Consider the following 18,949-nt stretch of genomic DNA (forward strand, 5'->3'; position numbering starts at 1 on the left):
AGTTTTTAATTATGCTTTATCATACACTCTCCTTGCTTCTCTGAATTAATTTACGTCAATTATCACAATAATAGAACACATTAAATGTCACGATATTATAGTATAGATATTATAGTCATATATATCATTATATAAAATACAGTATTGTTGATCAACCACATGTTGTGTTAAAGCAATTACAAATATAGAAGTTAAACATAAACTTTACTTTAACGTTTAAAAATATTAAGGGGTTTACAAGTTGTCTCCGTGTCTTGATACATCGTCAATGCCAAAGTTTCGTAAACATTGAAGACCGTTCGTAAACCCTTTAGCATTAAAAAAATATATCAGTAGAATCATAACTTTACGTTGGATTTAAAATCGGAAGCAATAATTCTCTTAAAAATCTAGTTAGAAGTTTCGGCACAACATGTCACTCCAGGCTTAAAATTATTAATTAAAAAAGTAAGAAAGTTTACTTACCGCTAAACATCGGCATCGTGAGTTCCGGATGCAATTGAGCCAGTTGACGCGAAAGGTACATTTGGCTGCGGCAATAAGTAGTCGACAGAAGAACGTCCAAAGTGCCACCTCGAATCGTGCCGCCTGAAGAGATCTCACCTGCAGGATTACTTTGTTGACCAGGACCAGAAGTTACGGTAGCGGCAGAGCTTGCAAGAGGATCATTGTGTCCTGTAATAAAAAGCCAAATAAAGTTATTAATATTACATTACTAGATTAACAAGGAAATTAAATATAAGGAAATTAGCATCTTATTAATTATTCAAGACTGCTCCAAAATTTCATTATGACCTAGAAATTAAAGACTAGTGAAATTTCATTACACGTTTAATAAAAAAAATTTTATTATATTTGATGTTTGCTTTTAACAATCAATTGTTGACAATAATATTTAATGTTAAAAGATTGCGCAAAAAAACGATTTTTTAATTAATAAACTTCTAATTAATTTTACGAAAGAATGCTTTACAAATCTATAGCTAATAAAAATTTTATTTAAAAAACCATTTAATCAACAAATTGTTAAAAAATACGGTAACGCCAAATAAATATCTATAAATGTAATTATAAATGTCTATAAAATTTTATATATGTATATTGATTATTTTGTTTAATTATCAATACCAATAACATTTATTAGCAAAACACGTTTTTGCCTTAAGGTCAATAAATATTAATAGTCACTCAATTAATTAATTAATAATGAGTAAATCAATATTTGACATTTACCATGTATTTACATTGCACGATTCCATGATGCATGATTTTATAATAATTATTCCAATTATATAGAAAATATATTTTACAAAAAAAATTTTTTTATATTTATAATTATATACAGTATCTCTTTAGTTTTCTAAAAAAAAATTTATTCTTATTTTAGTTCAAGATAAAAATTTTATATAACTGTATGTCATATATGGTTTAACTTCAAACATGAAAAATATAAAAGTTGATGGAAAATTTTTCTTGACTTATTTTGTCAAAAATAATAAAAAATCTCGTTTGTGCTGATTTATTCCATTTACTATAAAATATTTCAAACTTAAAATGAACGACATACTGACGTATCATTTTTTTGTAAAAAAAACCCTGCGTATTCTGACCTCTGATTAAATAAAAAAATAATATAATTCTAAAAAAATGAGCTTTGAAGTCTTTGAAACATATACAAGATTTTCATTAAAATAATCCGAGTAATTTCTAAAATTTTTAGAAAAAACGAAATTATTCTAAAAATTTAAAAATATGTTAAAAATAGCAAGAATTATCCAGTATACTTTTCCAGTAAATTAAATGTATTTTCCTTGTACAAGGAAAATACATTCCACTTGTTAAAATCTCCTTGTATGTATAAAAACGTACTTCTATGTTGAATGAATGCTTCTCAAGCGGAATTTAATATATGTCAAAGGATACATGACATGCATATAATCTTTCTTATACAAAACAAATATAAATCATTCTTTGAACCGGTGCAATTCACTTCAAATATTACATGCTCATAGTAACAGAACAAATTCAGTCTTTCCATTGCAGCTTTTAAATTTCAACAAAATTTCAATGATAGTTTATAATGTATGACGTAATGATTAAAAACAGTTTACGATTATTATTTATGTTTGCAATAATACACCACGTAATACGGTAGAAACAAATTCATGTGTTATTTTCATACTTATTATGGAAAATTATGGATAACAAATCTTTAGATTTTTATATTTTAATATATATAATTTATGTGCATTTTATATATAACATAAATAACTTTATATTTAATATGAACATTGATTCTTCTTTTTTTATTATTCTCGTTTAAACAGAGTTTATAGAAAAAAATAACTGAAGTGTAAACACGTGAATAATTCACGAAAATATGAATCTCTTCCTCGTGATACAGCAAATTGACGTGCGCTACGAAGAGGCGGGAATTTGTACATTACTTTGATGCGCAGAAGCCGGAATACTGGATGCAGTATGCTGAGCTTTATCAGGAGTGGATGCGTCGGGGCACCCAGCAGAAATAACTGAGACGGCATTCGAATGTATTCTCCGAAAGTGTTACGGAAGTGTTACTCGAAAAATCCAGTGTATCAAATAAAAATTATTTTCATTATTAAGTGCATTCATCTTATCTTCGTATCTTATCACTTAATCTCTAAAAATAAAAAAAGAAGCGTGCTAACGTTATTAATGTGATCGACGCTGATATATTAAATGTACTGAAACCTAATCACACACAATTTACGTTTATTAACAAATTGCGCTATTAAAAGCAAGTATCATGCAACTGTTTAAATAAGAAACTCATTAAACAAATAGCTGATATCAATGAATTAAATATCAATAAATGGCTGATGATTATGCATTGTATCTTGAAGTACCGGCACTGCACATATCGTGCCAAATGAAAGACTGCCGGAAACATATATTCACAAAACGTTAAGAACATTGATGTGTGAGATGTGTATGAATTGTAGCATCCGAGTGTTGGAAAACCGCGGTTAAAAGAAGCTCTCGGAACTCCTCACAAAATTGTTTATAGAATCTGGGTGGCAGTCCAATAAATGACTTGCGTCTACACGTCTCATCAAGTAAAACATGTTATTCCTTTTAACTCGATAGACAGGTACGCATTAATGAAGAATTCAAGAACCTTGTTTGACGAGTTTTTTATAAATCTAATTTTTAAAAATTAAAGACGTTTACGTTATGTTTATAAAAAAAGTTGGTAAAGTATAATAATTATTTCGTTAGAGAAAATACCTTTTTCATCATACCTATTTATTAAGAGGTTTTTCTTCTTTTTTTTATTATAAAAATTATTGAAAAATATTGTATCAAACCAAAGCGACATATATTTCATTTTTCTCGAATTATATTTGACCAATTCAGTCGTGAATTATTATTATTAAATGTATCGTAAAACTTGTCTGGGAATTGTACACATAAAATGAGTATAGAGAGAAACATAAAACTCTCCGATTTCCCATTCGATTTCTAATGTGTACTGTTCAAAAGTATAAATCGAAGTTCCATCACTATCAGAAATACAAAATATTATATCGAGAATTCTCTTATGATAACATACACAATAATTATTTACGTTTAAAGAATAACCGTTACTGTTATGTTATTTTACAAAAAAAAAGTAGTTAAGATTGCAAATCGTATCGGATTTTTTGCAATGACGCAAAAAAGATAAGAACTTTTCCTACACAATTATCATCATATTGTTAAGAGATAGTTCTCAATTTTATAATAAAATAAATGTCAATAAAAAAAACGCAACTCAAAAAATATTTACTGGATAATTTGTATTTTTCAATAAAACAATGAAATTTTAGGCAATCAATCATAACGCGTCTGTGTAACATAATTTGAATCAATAGTTGCGCAATAATGGGTATTTTCCATTTAGTAACACGAGTTGGCACAAACATCGTTCTATCTTTTTTGGTCACTCAATGAATAACAAGGACAGAACTTATATCATGTCAAGCATTTAACGATTCGTAAAAATCTCTGAAGGATTTCCTGCGCGCGATAAGCGCACAGTTTCCCTGTAACCTTTTCTATTTTACATCTCGTGACATACGATAAGAAGACAAAGTGATTCAATTAAGCAATAATAAAGTAAACCGAGAAACATAAAAATATTACTCGCTTTCTGTCCTTTTACATCAATAAGACTATAAAATGCGTAAATTAATTCTACTAAAACCTGTTTAAAAGTAATGAAATTAGAGCTGTTTAACTTAAAAGGATACAAATCTTATCTCTTCCAAAATTTAATATGTCAAAAAAATTTTTATTTTTTTAACATAATTTCGTAGATGTTTGAATCTCCGAATATCAAACATTAATCTTGCTTCAATTTCAAGTTCAGTCCTTATGTCAATAGTCCAAGAGAAAACGCGTAACATTGAAATACTCTCTTTCGCTCTCACTCTCTTTCTTCTCTCGTATAGAATACATTAATGTTCTTCCAGGTCATTGTACACGATGCAAACTATTATGCTACCTACGTTCGGTACGATTGTACTGCCTCATGGTTTTCTTCTCATTGGCGACTTAGCTTAAGACCAGACCCGTAAACACGATGACTGAGAATACAACGTTAGATGAATTCGATGATATAATCGATAATTTGATTCAAAGTGCCGAACGGTATTATAACCCGATTCTCGTAGTCCTGGGTCTATTGGGCAACTGTATATCCATGTACGTGTTTCTCGGTACAAAACTGCGTTATTCCTCATCCAGCATTTACTTGGGAGCGCTAGCAATAAGTGACAGCGGTTATCTAATACTGGGAGTTTTCGCGCCCTGGCTAAAATGGATGACACTGGACATATTTAATCGGCAGGGCTTCTGTCAATTCTTCATGTATCTCGGCTATTTTTGTATTTTCCTTAGCGTATGGCTTGTGGTAGCTTTCACCGTCGAACGATACATAGCAGTCAAGTGGCCACTTCGTCGGCGGTTCTTGTGCACGGTAGTTCGTGCGAAGATGACGGTGATGGGATTAATGGCATTAGCGATTCTGCTGAACAGCCCAATCCTCTTCTTTTCTAAACTTAACAAAACTAATAAAAATTCAACGTCCTGCGGCTTGACAGATGAGTATTTGAAATCCTGGTATCCCACCTTTAACATCTTCGACACTATCCTAACATTCATCGTGCCCCTAACTATGATAGTGATCTTTAATACATTGATAGCGCGTAATATCTACAAGCTCGACAATGTTCGAAGAACCTTGACTATAGAATCTGATGTTTCCAACGACAGAACTTATACTTCACGAGACAGGATGCCACAGACTAAAGTTACAAAAATGCTTCTGGTCGTTTCGACCGCGTTCTTCTGTCTCAATATGCCTTCGGTCGTCACCAGGATACTGTCGCTGTCGTTTATTTTTATCTACGTATGTAATAATATTTAATACTAAAATCAAATATATAGCTTCTTCTCTAAAAAATTAATTTTAGATAAAAGTGTAGTTATTTTAATTTCTTTAAAATTCACTTTTTTGTAATGTTTAATCCAAATTACTATTTTAATTCTGTATAGTACGTTTGCAATTTATTAGACGTTTACATAATTGACACTAAAAGTTGCGAAGATGTTTATTTATTAAAAGAATATATCAAATAAATTAATAATAAAAAAAAAATGTGTGTGATTAAAAATATTTCATTAGTATACAAAATATTAGAAAGAATTATTGAAAAATCAAAGAATGTTCTTATTTTTTATAAGAAATTATTAATATAAAAAAATAAAAAAACTTATTAACAATGGTTGATAAAACTTCTAGTTTTAAAAAACTATCTATAGTTACAGTTATTAATATACTTCATTAATTTTACTGTTATTATTATACTATTAATAATATTTATCTCTAAATCAATTTTGACATATTGCTGAAAAAACTATACATTTCGTAAGAAACAACGTTATATTAAATAATATATAACTAATCATTCCATATACGTAAATTTAGACTCAAAGGGAAATATTATGGCTCAGACGGGCACAACACATATCTCAATTATTATTCTCGACAAGTTTTGGAATAAACTTCATTCTTTATTGCGTAAGCGGACAAAATTTTCGCAGAGAAATAGTTCGCATGTGTGGGAAGCGTTCGAGTACTGAGAGAAGTGGAACTCTCATGCAGATGACGAGTCATGAAAAACAGTGTGATAGGCACTTAATTACACGATTATAATAAGGTAACATAATGATAAAATATATGTGTGCGGATAATATTAATATTACATGGAAATGTAATTTGTTTTGTTCGCTTTTATCCTGGTTTATATGTTTAAATTAATAAACAAAGATCAACACATGATCAAGTTTAATCAAACGTTTAATCAAACGTTACATTTCTTTAGTTTCAGAATTCACGCACAAATACAATTCAACAATAAAACGACATCCTGTAGACAATGCGCGACAGCATTGTCAGGAGACACAAAAACTCCCAGTGAAAGGATTATGACATAATAAATCATCAGTTTCATATAACCGAATAAATGTGTTAGAAGGAGACAATCAGAGAATGATATATAATGCACCGATACAGTATTATAATACAACACAGACATAAGGATTATAAGCTTACCAGCTTCGAGTTCCGTAGCTGGAAGAGGACCCACATTTCCAAAGAAGCGTTGATCCAACAGTTGAAGGAGCTGAAGCGCCGCGTCGTGGACCGGAGCACGGGGACATCCTGTATTCATTAATGTCACATTGATGACACTTGTGTAATGGTCGCAAGGATATTCCCTAAAGAAAAAAAAATCATAAATGTATTCACAATTGTCATTCACAAATTTTGTTATTCTATCTAATGATTGTATCTACGATTCTGTTGAAAAGTGTATGTCTCGCCTTTATTCATTATGTGTACACACATCGGCAGAAATGGTGTCCCTCGGCGTAAAAATTGGGGATCGCGCCAGTGTTTCATCCTTCACCAATGTCGCACGTTCAAGAAAGATAGAATTATGATGAGTGAAAAGACGTGATACCGATTCGCCGGTGTCCAATATCCGTTTCACTCGCACTCAAGCAAAAGAGTCATTAATATCGAGTGCGACATTGGTAAAGGATGCAACACCGGCGCAATTTCCACTTTTTTTGCTCCTCCCCGTCTTCACTTCATCACGCGTTTAGTAATACGTACGGCGCTTCGTGTGTGTGTGGATGATCGCCGCGCTGGACTCTGGGGGACACCATTTCTGCCGATGCGTGTACATATCGTATTTTCTCCGACTCTTCTTAATAAATGTTTAAAATATCGTAATAAATGTGTGAAATATATTTATTTCACAATTTTTTATTCGTACCTAGCGCTGAAAATCGTTGCCAATGCGAGAAAACAGCCATCCGCCACTTGCGGTGCGCCAGTGTAACACCGATCTACCACCCAATCCAAAAGCGTACCAATATCAGGGTTTCCTTCAAGCAGTAATACAACGGTTTCGCGTGCAAGTGTATAAATCTAAAACAAGAAATGTGTAAAATACAGATAAACTATACAAAATAAAATACTTAATATTTAATATATTCAATATTAAATTATATAATAGAGAAAAGACACCAAATTTGGAATAACTTCTTTAGTTTTGGACTATATGTTTTCTAGTTTATATTTATGTTTTCATACTTGTTTTATTAACAACAGGTAATAAAACAAATATGAAAACATAAATATAAACTAGAAAGTGTCTTCTATTAAATGGTATAACGTAGTTTTTGTAGTACTGTTTTATATTTTTATAATAATTGTTTTCGCAACACACGTAAAAAAAGTCTGACAAAATGTGCGCTAAATTTGGAACCCGTATATCGATAAAAAGTTAATATTTATACAGCCGTACAAGTCATTTATATAAAGTATTTACAAGTTAATGTATGTGAAGATTTCTAGAAGGCTTTCAATTTGATATAAAACGTTTTTCTTGTCGATTATCTAAAATCTTGCCATTTTGCAAGATGCACCATATAGCACGACTATGTATAAAAATTAAATTAGATTCGCTTAGTGAATTTTCTTATAGAAAAAAGAAAAACACAGTAACATGTTTAAAACTGCACTAAATAAATATAAGAGAAAAGAGTATAAACACAAGTCTGAGAAAGCTGCAAACATGTAAAATAATAATTATCAATAATATACTTACTATTGTTTAAAGTGTTTAAACTATGCAATGTGCAAGAGAAAACTGTACAAATATAATTCTCACTTTTGTTGAATTCGTTTTTAGCAGATTTTACATAGGAAAGGGCATAAATGTATAAACTATAGATTTTTATTTTTTTTTTAGTTATTTAAAATCATGTTTTTATCAGTATTCATAAAGTGCAATATCTAGTTTCTGAGAAATGAAGAAATCCCAAATTAAGAAACTGTTCCAATTTCGATTTCTTTCCTCTATATAATAAACTATTAACTACAAGTTTGCTTGTAATTTTGAATGCCGATAGTGCGTGCGTTTACAGATTAAATCTTGTACACAAAACAAAATTGTTAAAATTTACCTTTTCGTCTTTACTGGCCAATAATAAGTCCAGCCATTGATACAAAATCGCACCTTCTTCTGAAAGTGACTGTGGATTGAAACACGATCCGCAACAAAGTAATCCACTCATAGCTTGCAGGGCTGAGAGCTGTAATTCCGTACAAGATTTTTCCTCCTCTTGCATAGACGATGAGCTCGTAAGCGGCCTACCATAAACACCAGCCCAACTAGCAAAAAGCATGAATAGATTTCTTCTTAAATCCCTCTTTAACAAAGTATAACAGATCTCCACTAGAAAAAATAAGAAAAAAGATTATTAATAAATCTCTTAAAACATTACACTATTATTTCAATTCCAAATTATCTAAATAAAATCGCTTACGTGAAAAACTCTTGATCATTTTCCTGATAAAGTTGCAGAAATGTAACTTGATGTCTCGTACAGCGGGTGCTTCCTTATCAGTCTCATTTTCCAGATAAATTCGTGCACCGTCTATGTACTCGACGAATGTCGGATGTAAAGATTGAGTCTCGCGATCTAATACAGCTGGACTAAAAAAAGATAATATTTAAAAAATCTCATTCGTTAAATGAGAAAATAAAGAGAAAGATGTAAAATATAATATCAATATCAAAACTAACCAGATACCAAACGTTCCATACTCGGCGATTAATTCCAGTACTCTTACTAGCTGCAGTCTCAAAGCGTCGCGTCTTCTTCGCCGTCTCATATTCTCCTGTTTCCGATCCACCGCTTCCCGGATGTAAGGTACCAGCTCCTCCATCAAATCTCTATATCGAGAAGATAATCTTAATACAATTTAATCTATTTCTCGTCATTCTCGTATGATCTCAGATGATAATGCACTTACTTTAGAGCATCGGCGTTTACTTTTCCGATCGCCTGCACCGCGGCATCTCTGACATCAACGGCCTCACATCTCAGCAGAGGTACGGTCAGTTTGTACAAGGCTGCGGGACTCGCGTTTGTGCCCGGCGATTTGTTGTCGCCACGTTCTGCGGATAAGCTATCGGGCGAAGAGCTGCAGAAACGAGACTGTTGCATTTCACTCCTTTTCACAGGTATATTATTAAAGCTTGTAAATTAATAGTGTGCTCTAAAATATTCGATTTAGTCGCAGTTTAACTTCCGAAAAAGAAGCGATCGGGAACGGTCGTCAGGCTAGGCAAGGATGGTATACGCGTAAAGAGAATTTGTTAGGGCGAAATAATTCGAACACGAAAGCTGAAAGTTCGGAAAGAGGGGAATATACCAGACTGTGCTACGTTAAATAGATAAAAAGAAAAGACAAATTTAATAGAGATTCAATAATTATAAAAGGTATATGAAGTGCGAATTACCAACGACCGTTTAAATCCCGGGTGACATCAAAGGAAGCGAAGTGGTCGTTTTGTTCGCGATTGTTAATCTCAGGCTCACCTGGTACGCTTGTGCCGGGTGTAGATGCCGGAAATGGACGGTACAGAGAACCGACCCGGCAGGGTCTGCGCCCCGCCGAGATTCTCCAGGCTCTGACTCAACTCCTTACTCATGCACAACACACCAAACTCCACCGTATGCTGACCACTAGAGTATGCAATACAGTGTACCACCAATGCTCCTTGTATCAGACATTATTTACTGCTCAGAGACTACTACTCTAATATCCAGAGAGAGAAAGAGAGAGATAGAAAAAGAGAGAGAGAGAGAAAGAGAGAGAAAAGAAAGACAGGAAGATGTACATGTACGAGAGACAATACAATAAAAGATAGCATGCGATAGATGTGTGTTGCGAAAATTAAAGCGACGTATGTATATACAGAAGATAGGACAGAGACCATGGATTCCGCTCCCGAATGCAAAGCGCGAATTTGGTAAGAATTGGTGCCTATTGGTCTATTTGACGGAAGAATTGTAATTACTAGATGTGTGCAACATCAGATAGAGAAATACGTGTAAATATGTATTAAATATTTTGATGTTCAAGGTAAAACATAAAATTATAGTTCAGTAACTGTGTTGTGTACGTAAGATTAATGCTTAAAGTAAATTTTTACAATTCTGTGAAATATTTAACAAACAATCGATGAAAGTGACATTCCACGAGACAAATTAAACATTTCTGTGCGAAATAGTGGACAAACACGACCCAACACCAATTAATACCAAGTTGATTATTGATCTTATTCTGTGACTCACTTTTTATATAGACACTTAAAGCTCTAATATATTATTCTGCTAAACATGTGAACTTTTCGTCATTTAAAAGTTTTATCAAAATATATCATTAAATTAAACGTAATTAATATGAACGTAATCGTGTGCATACGTTTTCTCGATGCAAATGCCTGAAAGTACTTTATTGCTCATGTTCATTCAATACAAATTTTTTCATTTAAATTTACAGCAAACATAGTGATGCACGCAATTACACGTTCTTTATCAAATGATACATAAGAAGCATGAATATTATATTAAGAATTAAAACTATTTAATTAAAATTAAATATATAATAGAATGATACACTATGATGTTTAAACGCCTGCTATAAATTTTCATGTGATTAACTTACCTAAGACTGAGATCCGGACTGGCGCATCGAACAACTGGATTTGGCACCGGTGGCACAACTCTGTATCCAAAAGTCAGATAATTTTTCCAAATATGCATGTAAACATCTCTTTCGTTCACTGGTTTCCTCACCGTCGTCGAACTTCGCAATAACGAGGCTCGGTTGTCATTTACTGGACTGCATTAATATAGATATAACTGTTAATTATTTTAAAGCTTAAATGTAATTAAAATATAATCTAGTTACAGAGAAACTTCAACTTACGTGGGATCCACTACTGAGAATAGAGAGTTTATACGAGTGAAGACAATAGGCCAAGAATGAGCGACGGCGTTGGGACATAGCGTAAGTACTCTGTCCTTTTCTAAGAAAGCAAATAAGCAACTCGCCCATGGATCGGCTCCATTTAAATTAAGCGAGGAAGAACTTTTAATACTATTTTCATCATGAAATCCTGCGCAAAATAAATATGGATAAATATAATACATGATTTATGCATCAAAAGTGTAATAAATAAAGCACTACCAGCTGTCCAAACACAACTACTTCTATCAGCTATCCATTGTAAATCCACATTAGACGTAGACGCGGCGGCTGCTTTCTCAGCTGGAGGTAACATAGGATAACATTTTTCTAAGACGCTCGGACAACAAGCATCAACCACATCAATAACTGGTTGATCATCTTCAGGTCCTCCTAAAAAGATGATGTATATAAGATATACATAAAGCATGTGTATGTGTAATACGCGTAAATATAATTACCCAAAGTCTTCAATAAGAGTTTAACTTCCCGAAGTATGTGAACAGCCAATCGTCGAGGATAAAGGCGACAATTGCAAAGCATAACCAAGGCAAATCCCTCCACCAGATAAAATATGTTTGATACAGGTTCTACTTTCTGTAAACAAGAGATAAACTTTACATTACATTTTGTGCACGTTGTATCTGCAAATTCTAAAATAACAAAAATTAATACAAACTTGGCCTGTTTCGCATTTCTTGATGTTAACGTCCACTCGTATATTCACTCGTGTAGTATCCACTGATTGTTCCTTAGCTCTTATACTAGGACTCGTCAGGGCATTCTTCCAACTGGTCAGCAATTGCAATAACATTCTCAAACCATTATCAATGAGCTGTGGAAACGTATCTTGCACATCCCTAGCTAAAAACTGCGTAAATCCAAGCACAACGTCTTGTCGCCAATCGGGAAAATCTAATACTAGAGTCTGTAAGCTTTGATATGCTAACGCACGCAGTTCCTCGTCCATGTGTACTGTCAAACGAGACAACAAGTCGACCAATTCCGCACCGGTCATTCCATCAGGAATTAGTCGTGGGACGGCAGCAACGCAAGTTCGAAAGAGGTCTATTCGAGGCTTACGTTCACCAGTGATCATCTCATCCGGTTCCTTGTTCATGTTCTGAGTGCTTGTCATCATGAGAGGTCTGCCATAATGAACGTCTAAAGCGCGTAGAATATCCACAAACACTCGGCGCACATGTGGGAAATATGAAGACATTCCTATGCTTCGTGCAGTGTCCTCCGTTAGCATCTAAACATAAAAATACATTCGTATAAACGTCATGCATGAGAATTATATGTGTATGATATATATATGTACCTTATTCAAATATGTCTTTTTAACACGCATAGTATTGCCACTTGGTAAAACACCCATAGTGCGCGGCATAGGTGGTTCTCCCTCCTTCTGCTGCAGGCTGTCGGCTACAACGAGGAACGCTCGGAGTCCGATACTCATGCGCTCGGGAGTTAAAATTATCTTTACTGGTCGACCGACAGACAGCAAGTCAAACACTATCTCGCGCATCGCAAAATCCAGTCTCTCTTGCGCGATAAATTGGATAATCTTTACAAAAATGTTCAGTGGCGTGTCGCGTGGCACTACCGCCTTTGATCCCTTAGGAAACAAGGAATTCACTATGCTCTGCAATCTGCTCTGCGTAGCCGAATTGCTCTCACACTTGATTCGTATCATGTAAACCCATAGTAAACGATATAAAGCCTCTGTAATATAATAAATTAGAAAAAAAAATTTTCGTTTCTAGTTCTTTTTTTTAAATATCATGTACATAAAATTTGTACTTTAATCATACCTAACGCAACTCGACACATCTTTGGATCGCGATTCTTCAAATGGGATAGGCACATAGCTAAAAAGTAATGCCAATTTTGCAAAAAGAACGTCTTCTGACTAACGCAAAGCAAGCAAGTTACTAATGGAAAAAGCGCCAGTCTATGCTTAGACTTTGTACACATATCCAGCGTTGTTGAATACAGCATTTCCACAAAATTTTTCAGACACGGTACATTTACTTCGTTTTTCACAGCCTAGAGAATATAAATTACAGATAATTATAGCATTATTTAGTGATGCATAAATTACAATTTGCAATCTAGACACTTACAGCGGCAACGGGGACGAGTATTTCAACAAAAAGACCAGCTAAGGCATGCTTAACATCTTTATCTTTCACTTCCAAAAAATATTGAGCACATTCCTGCATAAATTGAAACGATGCTTCAAATTCTTCTATTGGTACCATCTGAAAATTCATACATATGCAAAATACAAAATAATATACATATGAAATATTATATCAACAGAATATGACAATTACTTTAACCCGGAAAAACTTCATTCCCATTAACAAAGAAATAATACTCTGTGTAGTATGAGGACCTGGCTCTTTAGCTCGCAAATCTTTTAGTTCTACCATAAATCGTTTTCTCACTGACATAAATCTAGACTGCGCCAAAACCCCTATCACTTCGGCATAAAGATCAGCAATAATGTGAATATTAGCTGCATTTGGTTCGTTTTGTATGCTAAAAGAAATATGTAAATATTAATTAAATTTTATTCACGCCTTTTTTCCATTATTTTTATTATAATGTATTATAATGTATTTTTACCCTTCTCTATATTTAAAATGTTTAAAAGCAATATTTTCTATATATGTCACTAAGTCCTCGTGTCCAGGATGAAATGGTAATTGACGTAAAACCTCTATCAGCATTAAACAAAATATAAATTCAACAGCAAGATCTCTACGTTCTTGCAAGAGATCTGCTTCGCTTCTTTCTACCGTTTCTACGCTTCCTGATACTATTGTATACATAATACTGAAATAATACATTTGTGTTATTAATATTTATGAATTTACTGCTAGATATATTAATTATCTTGTTTATTTATTACCTTTTTCCTTTTTGGTCTTCCTTTCCAGGCGCAGGCTTTTTTTGATCACCACCTTGGTCAATAAGCTGACGTTCGTACCAATTAAAAAGGGCTTTCAATATTGATGGTAAGCAATGTTCAGCGACGGAACCGAAAGCAGACAACAATTGATCAAATTGTAGATCTTCTCCTCTTTGCAATACTTTTGATAGTTGTTTTTCCTAAAAATAATACATTCAAACAATGTTGTCGTAACAATAATCGCTTTAATAATCACTTACGTGTTCCGTCATAACAGCCTCCATTTTTTTCTCTGCCTGCGAGGTGAATTCCGCAAAGAGAATGCGCATTACGTACTCTCCTGGTCTTAGATCCATATCTCCTATCTGTTGTGGCTTTACTGTCTCTTTTTGAGCACCCCAAGGCAACACCACAGTTATCGCGCTGACTCTACTTGAACTCGACTCTAACAAAAAACGATATAAGTTTATATCATGTATTTCAATATTATTATTAGAATTTGCAAACTTACCATTACCGGACACCGAGGTACTGGCAGTATAAATACTGACAGCATCACTGCTTTCTCCCTGCGTAGCTCCATGGACTGTAAGGAGCTCTTGCATAGGTTCAAGAGCAGCCTGAGATGTCAATTCCACTACTCCCTCGTGCAATCCATCATTATGTGTTGCTCTTGGTTCTAAGGCTTCTATAAAAGCACAATATAAATATTTAATTTTTATTCCATTTGAGTACATTTCTACTAATAAATGTTCAACTATTAAACTTTTTGTACACACATAAGCTCTGGCACACCGTGACATAAAGAATATACCAAATTCTCTTAATTTTGTCTTTCAACATAAATCTTATTAAACTGTTAAATATTTTATCTGATTATATATATCAACATTTGTTAAATGATAAAATAAATCAAAGATTTTTCTATGTTTTCAATTAAATATAATAGAGGAAACAAAATGAAGCCCTACTCTATCCTATAATAGATATCTATAATGAATACTAACTCAATTATACCAAACCTGGAGTATTTAACATTATACAGTTATACTCTAAAAAATATATACAAATCATTAATAAAACAAAGACTTACCAGTCTGGGGCTCGTTTCCTGCATTTGGTTGAGTCTCTGTGCCTACGACAGAAATCCAAACTTATTAATTCCTAAATTTAATGTCGTATAAAACTTGAATAACCAACCTTCAGTCATGTTGCTGACTTTTGTCTCCTCTTTAGGCAACATTTATATCCTGGATATCATTATGATGCAGCTACATCTGCAATAATTAAACAATTTATCAATATCACTGTCATAAAAATTTGACAGAACATTGATTCCACAATACACTACACAGAAATTAATTCCTTTCATAAAAATGAAACAAAAGAACCAATTTTGCACAACTCATCATCAAATTTATAATATTCTTCAAGTAAATAAAATACACCTAATCTAATGGATAAATGTATATACTTGAGTATATACATGGGTACTGTGACATGAATGTGTTTAGTTAAATCAAATAAACCGAACGATGGAAATCCCTAATTGGAGCAGTAGCGGTTTGTAGACCGTGTAACGTGACGTCTAAATGCAATGATCAGATTAGAGAGGCAACGCACTGCGCAAACTATATCCCGGCTAATTACGCAGATCGTCCGTTTTTAATTAATGCGCAAAGACGAAGACCGTGCGAAGAGTACCGTGTGCATACATACCTGGGGGTACATTACTCCGGCGCGGATTATTAGCAGCGACGAACGGGAGAATCGAGGAGGGACGGCCACGCACTGTCAGCCGATCGCTCCGAACGTGGCTCGCCGCCGACCACCGATGAAGACGGGACACGCCGTCGTGGAGGACGCGCCTCAACACATTGGCATCACCTGGATTCCTGGATATTCCGGCTCGATCTCCGGCGCGTAATATCTCTCCGTATCAACGCCACCTCTCTCACGCTCCTTTCGTCCAGCCTGCCACGGAGTTTACACTTCTATCTCTTTTTTTCGTGTTTTTCTTTGTTCTATCGTTCGCTGATCGTTCGTCTATTAGCGCGCTACCACTAGATAGCGTTGAATTCGCGTTCTAGCGCCTGTGTACCAACGGAGCTTCTCGCGCCCTGACGATTTGAACAGCGCGGGTGGGAAAATCGAATGACGTGCAGAGCCGCTAAATTAAATATAAATTGACGGAATCGTCTGGAAAATGGGATGCGGCTTTTCCTGAGAAAATTCTTGCCGTTGAAACGCAATCGTATTACGACGAACGTGTAACCTGCGATTTATGGATATATGTGTCACTTGAAAATCGTCCCGCTAACGTTATATTATGATGCAGAGATCTCACATGTATATCACTGATAAAGGATATATAATAATCACTTTTATATAGTCGTAAAATTTATTCTATCAAAACATGTAAAATTGTTGAATGTCTCGAGTAACAAGTCCAGCAAAGAGTGCAGATGTGCGCTAAAAACGGTACTGAACGCTGGCACGTCACACACGCTTATATAGTGCGGATTATTTTTATGTTAAATGCACGCGAATATAAGTTCAAATAACGACTGTTTTCCGCAAAACGTAGTCTTTCTTAGTTGTATCCAAGTAGAACGACAACCAATAGTAACATCAATATTTTTACTTGGTGTTTACTGAGGAATCACAGTAACGTAAAAATAAATTATAATTGATCAAAAAATGATTTTGGATAATCATTTTGGAATTATCTTGGTTTTCATTTTTATATCATGAGTCATTTTGATATTACAATGACTTTTGTTCTGCTTGGATATCTTTTTACGTATACAAAAATGAATAAACATATATCCTATGTGTCGGCGCTATAATCGACTGCAACACGCCTGCAGAGTCCTCCGTGTCCGTGACTGGTGCACGAAATATCTCGACATTACATAAAGAATCGTTGCATTTGCATATTTAGATACCGCACGCATATACATTCCGATTATCAGGGACAGCCAACAACCAATCGCAACCGCATGTCTGATCGCAAACTAATTTTTCTAAATGCGCTCTCTTAAATTCACAACGTCCATGTGATCTTGATACTCGCGCGATGATAACGATAATCGTTCTGTCAAAATAAATGAAATTTTTAAAAATTATATATTTTTTATAATCAATCAAATGGCTATTAATTTGAGACTATTATAATTAATTAAGATCTAGCGGATTCGTTCGCTTCTGCTGCGTAGTTAATTTTATCAATTCGATTTCTGTGGCTTACGTAATGTAGCTACAAAAAATATTTTGAGCGAGGCGCGACAACGATAAATCACGGCGGTATTGTGCGCGCGTCTATAGATCGTTTCAAAAAGAAGCAAAGCGAATGCGTGTCGTTCCCGGTGTCAAAGTTCACGATGACAACGTAGTCGATTTTTTTTTCTTGTCCCTCTTTCCTCGTCCGTCGACGTTACGTCACTGTCACATGTCAGCGTCCAGCGAGACTCCTCCGCGTTGAACCTCGAGCTCGCGATCATGACGAACGTGAGAAAAAACGACGAGCTTCACTTCTCCGACGTCAGGTACGTCGGAGACGTTTTAAAGCCACTTCCGAGTCGGGGAGTCACTCTCTCGAGCGATGATCGTTACGCGGTCGATCGCGGGTGGCAGGCGGTTTAACACGTCAAGGCCGCCGCTACTTAATCTAATACGCGACACTCGAGTCCCCGTCGGGGCATCTGATCTTCCCGGCGTACCCGAGTCTATCAGAGATAAGCGCGGCCAAGCGCGTTACGTCGTCCGCATTCCTCGAACTATGCACGGCCTGGCGCTGATATACTTTTACCGTCAATGATTCGTCAACGATACCGTCTCTTATCACACGACTTCCTCGTCAGCTTTTCGATCCTATCGAGGCCTATCGAAGATCTTTATCGGATGCACGGGAAGTGCGTTTCAAGAGGCTTCTTAGGAATTTCTGATTGCAAATGAATGAACTCTGCAGCTTCGCTGCTCCGAAGTTATCGATAACGACGAATGATGTCCCTGCGACTGACACGAACTGTTAGACTCTTCGTATTGGAAATATTTTCAGTAGAACGCGTTAGTCCGAGTTCCAATCAGTCGGTTTCGAAAAGATACATCAAAACAAATACACGTCATTCTAACCGTTGTCATTCTTATGTAAAAGTGTCTCAGACTTCTGTCAACGCGAATTCAAGTCAAGGCCGTTAAACAGTAATTTAAAATATTCTGAGAAGTAAAAGTTGTCAACTTTTCCAAACGTACGTTTCGTTTTCGTAATGATGATCTTCAATTATTTGTGTACTTCAGGTCTGTTTGCATCGACGCAGCTAATTAAACTCGGTCTAACTTACTTTCCATCTTCTTTTAATTCTTGGGACTGGAAAAAGAAAGTAAATTAAACCGAATGTAATTAGTTACGCTAGTGCAAAGAGGCCCAAGTTAAATATAAAGAATAATACATATATATGTATATACAGTATGACTTACATCATATGTAATACTATGTATGTCTCTCTCAGACCAATAAAGATTAATTTTAATTTCTACTTTACTTACTTTTTATCTTTTCCTACTTAAAATACTCATACAAAAATAAAGAGTAAGTCAAACAAAGA

The 18,949-nt window shown here is 34.5% G+C and overlaps 2 protein-coding genes across 8 annotated transcripts in view; one reads left to right on the forward strand and one right to left on the reverse strand.

The window, feature by feature from the left end:
• The window catches only part of LOC105839314 (protein furry), a 37,436-nt gene extending 18,811 nt beyond the window's left edge, over window positions 1-18,625 (reverse strand). For 2 of the 5 annotated variants that reach the window (XM_036285138.1, XM_036285137.1), the window contains exons 1-24: window positions 16,062-17,848; window positions 15,543-15,619; window positions 15,436-15,495; window positions 14,854-15,030; window positions 14,603-14,787; window positions 14,343-14,542; window positions 14,057-14,266; window positions 13,762-13,969; window positions 13,549-13,686; window positions 13,237-13,471; window positions 12,744-13,147; window positions 12,099-12,674; window positions 11,881-12,016; window positions 11,642-11,812; window positions 11,381-11,570; window positions 11,117-11,293; window positions 9,985-10,131; window positions 9,416-9,586; window positions 9,186-9,335; window positions 8,926-9,095; window positions 8,563-8,834; window positions 7,368-7,522; window positions 6,641-6,804; window positions 466-675 (exon numbers count right to left, since the gene is read on the reverse strand). In XM_036285138.1, coding sequence (XP_036141031.1) covers window positions 466-675; window positions 6,641-6,804; window positions 7,368-7,522; window positions 8,563-8,834; window positions 8,926-9,095; window positions 9,186-9,335; window positions 9,416-9,586; window positions 9,985-10,131; window positions 11,117-11,293; window positions 11,381-11,570; window positions 11,642-11,812; window positions 11,881-12,016; window positions 12,099-12,674; window positions 12,744-13,147; window positions 13,237-13,471; window positions 13,549-13,686; window positions 13,762-13,969; window positions 14,057-14,266; window positions 14,343-14,542; window positions 14,603-14,787; window positions 14,854-15,030; window positions 15,436-15,495; window positions 15,543-15,585 — 4,549 coding nt within the window. In that variant the 5' untranslated portion in view covers window positions 15,586-15,619; window positions 16,062-17,848. Of the gene's footprint in view, window positions 1-465; window positions 676-6,640; window positions 6,805-7,367; window positions 7,523-8,562; window positions 8,835-8,925; window positions 9,096-9,185; window positions 9,336-9,415; window positions 9,587-9,984; window positions 10,132-11,116; window positions 11,294-11,380; window positions 11,571-11,641; window positions 11,813-11,880; window positions 12,017-12,098; window positions 12,675-12,743; window positions 13,148-13,236; window positions 13,472-13,548; window positions 13,687-13,761; window positions 13,970-14,056; window positions 14,267-14,342; window positions 14,543-14,602; window positions 14,788-14,853; window positions 15,031-15,435; window positions 15,496-15,542; window positions 15,620-16,061 lie in introns of all 5 variants that reach the window. The other 3 variants (XM_036285139.1, XM_036285141.1, XM_036285140.1) reach the window with 3 other exon arrangements.
• On the forward strand, window positions 2,448-6,552 carry LOC105839316 (thyrotropin-releasing hormone receptor). Of its 3 annotated transcripts, XM_012685534.3 has the most exons (5): window positions 2,448-3,133; window positions 4,497-4,728; window positions 4,924-5,434; window positions 6,014-6,245; window positions 6,411-6,552. In XM_012685534.3, exons 2-4 carry the CDS (start codon window positions 4,607-4,609, stop codon window positions 6,239-6,241), a joined length of 861 nt encoding a protein of 286 aa, XP_012540988.1. In that variant the 5' UTR covers window positions 2,448-3,133; window positions 4,497-4,606; the 3' UTR covers window positions 6,242-6,245; window positions 6,411-6,552. The 3 variants fall into 3 exon arrangements, with proteins under 3 accessions (XP_012540988.1, XP_012540986.1, XP_012540987.1); XM_012685532.3 differs by having other exon boundaries at window positions 4,497-5,434; XM_012685533.3 differs by having other exon boundaries at window positions 2,448-5,434.
• Window positions 18,626-18,949: the final 324 nt, after the last annotated feature.

The sequence above is a fragment of the Monomorium pharaonis genome, chromosome 4 (assembly GCF_013373865.1).
Source record: "Monomorium pharaonis isolate MP-MQ-018 chromosome 4, ASM1337386v2, whole genome shotgun sequence".
Lineage (NCBI taxonomy): Eukaryota > Metazoa > Arthropoda > Insecta > Hymenoptera > Formicidae > Monomorium > Monomorium pharaonis.

Excerpts from the sequence above, each read along its gene's own strand:
- LOC105839316 (XM_012685533.3), top strand. The coding sequence starts at position 4,607 with ATGACTGAGAATACAACGTTAGATGAATTCGATGATATAATCGATAAT. Across the intron at positions 5,435-6,013 it reads TGTCGTTTATTTTTATCTAC|ACTCAAAGGGAAATATTATG; the intron begins GTATGTAATAAT and ends ACGTAAATTTAG.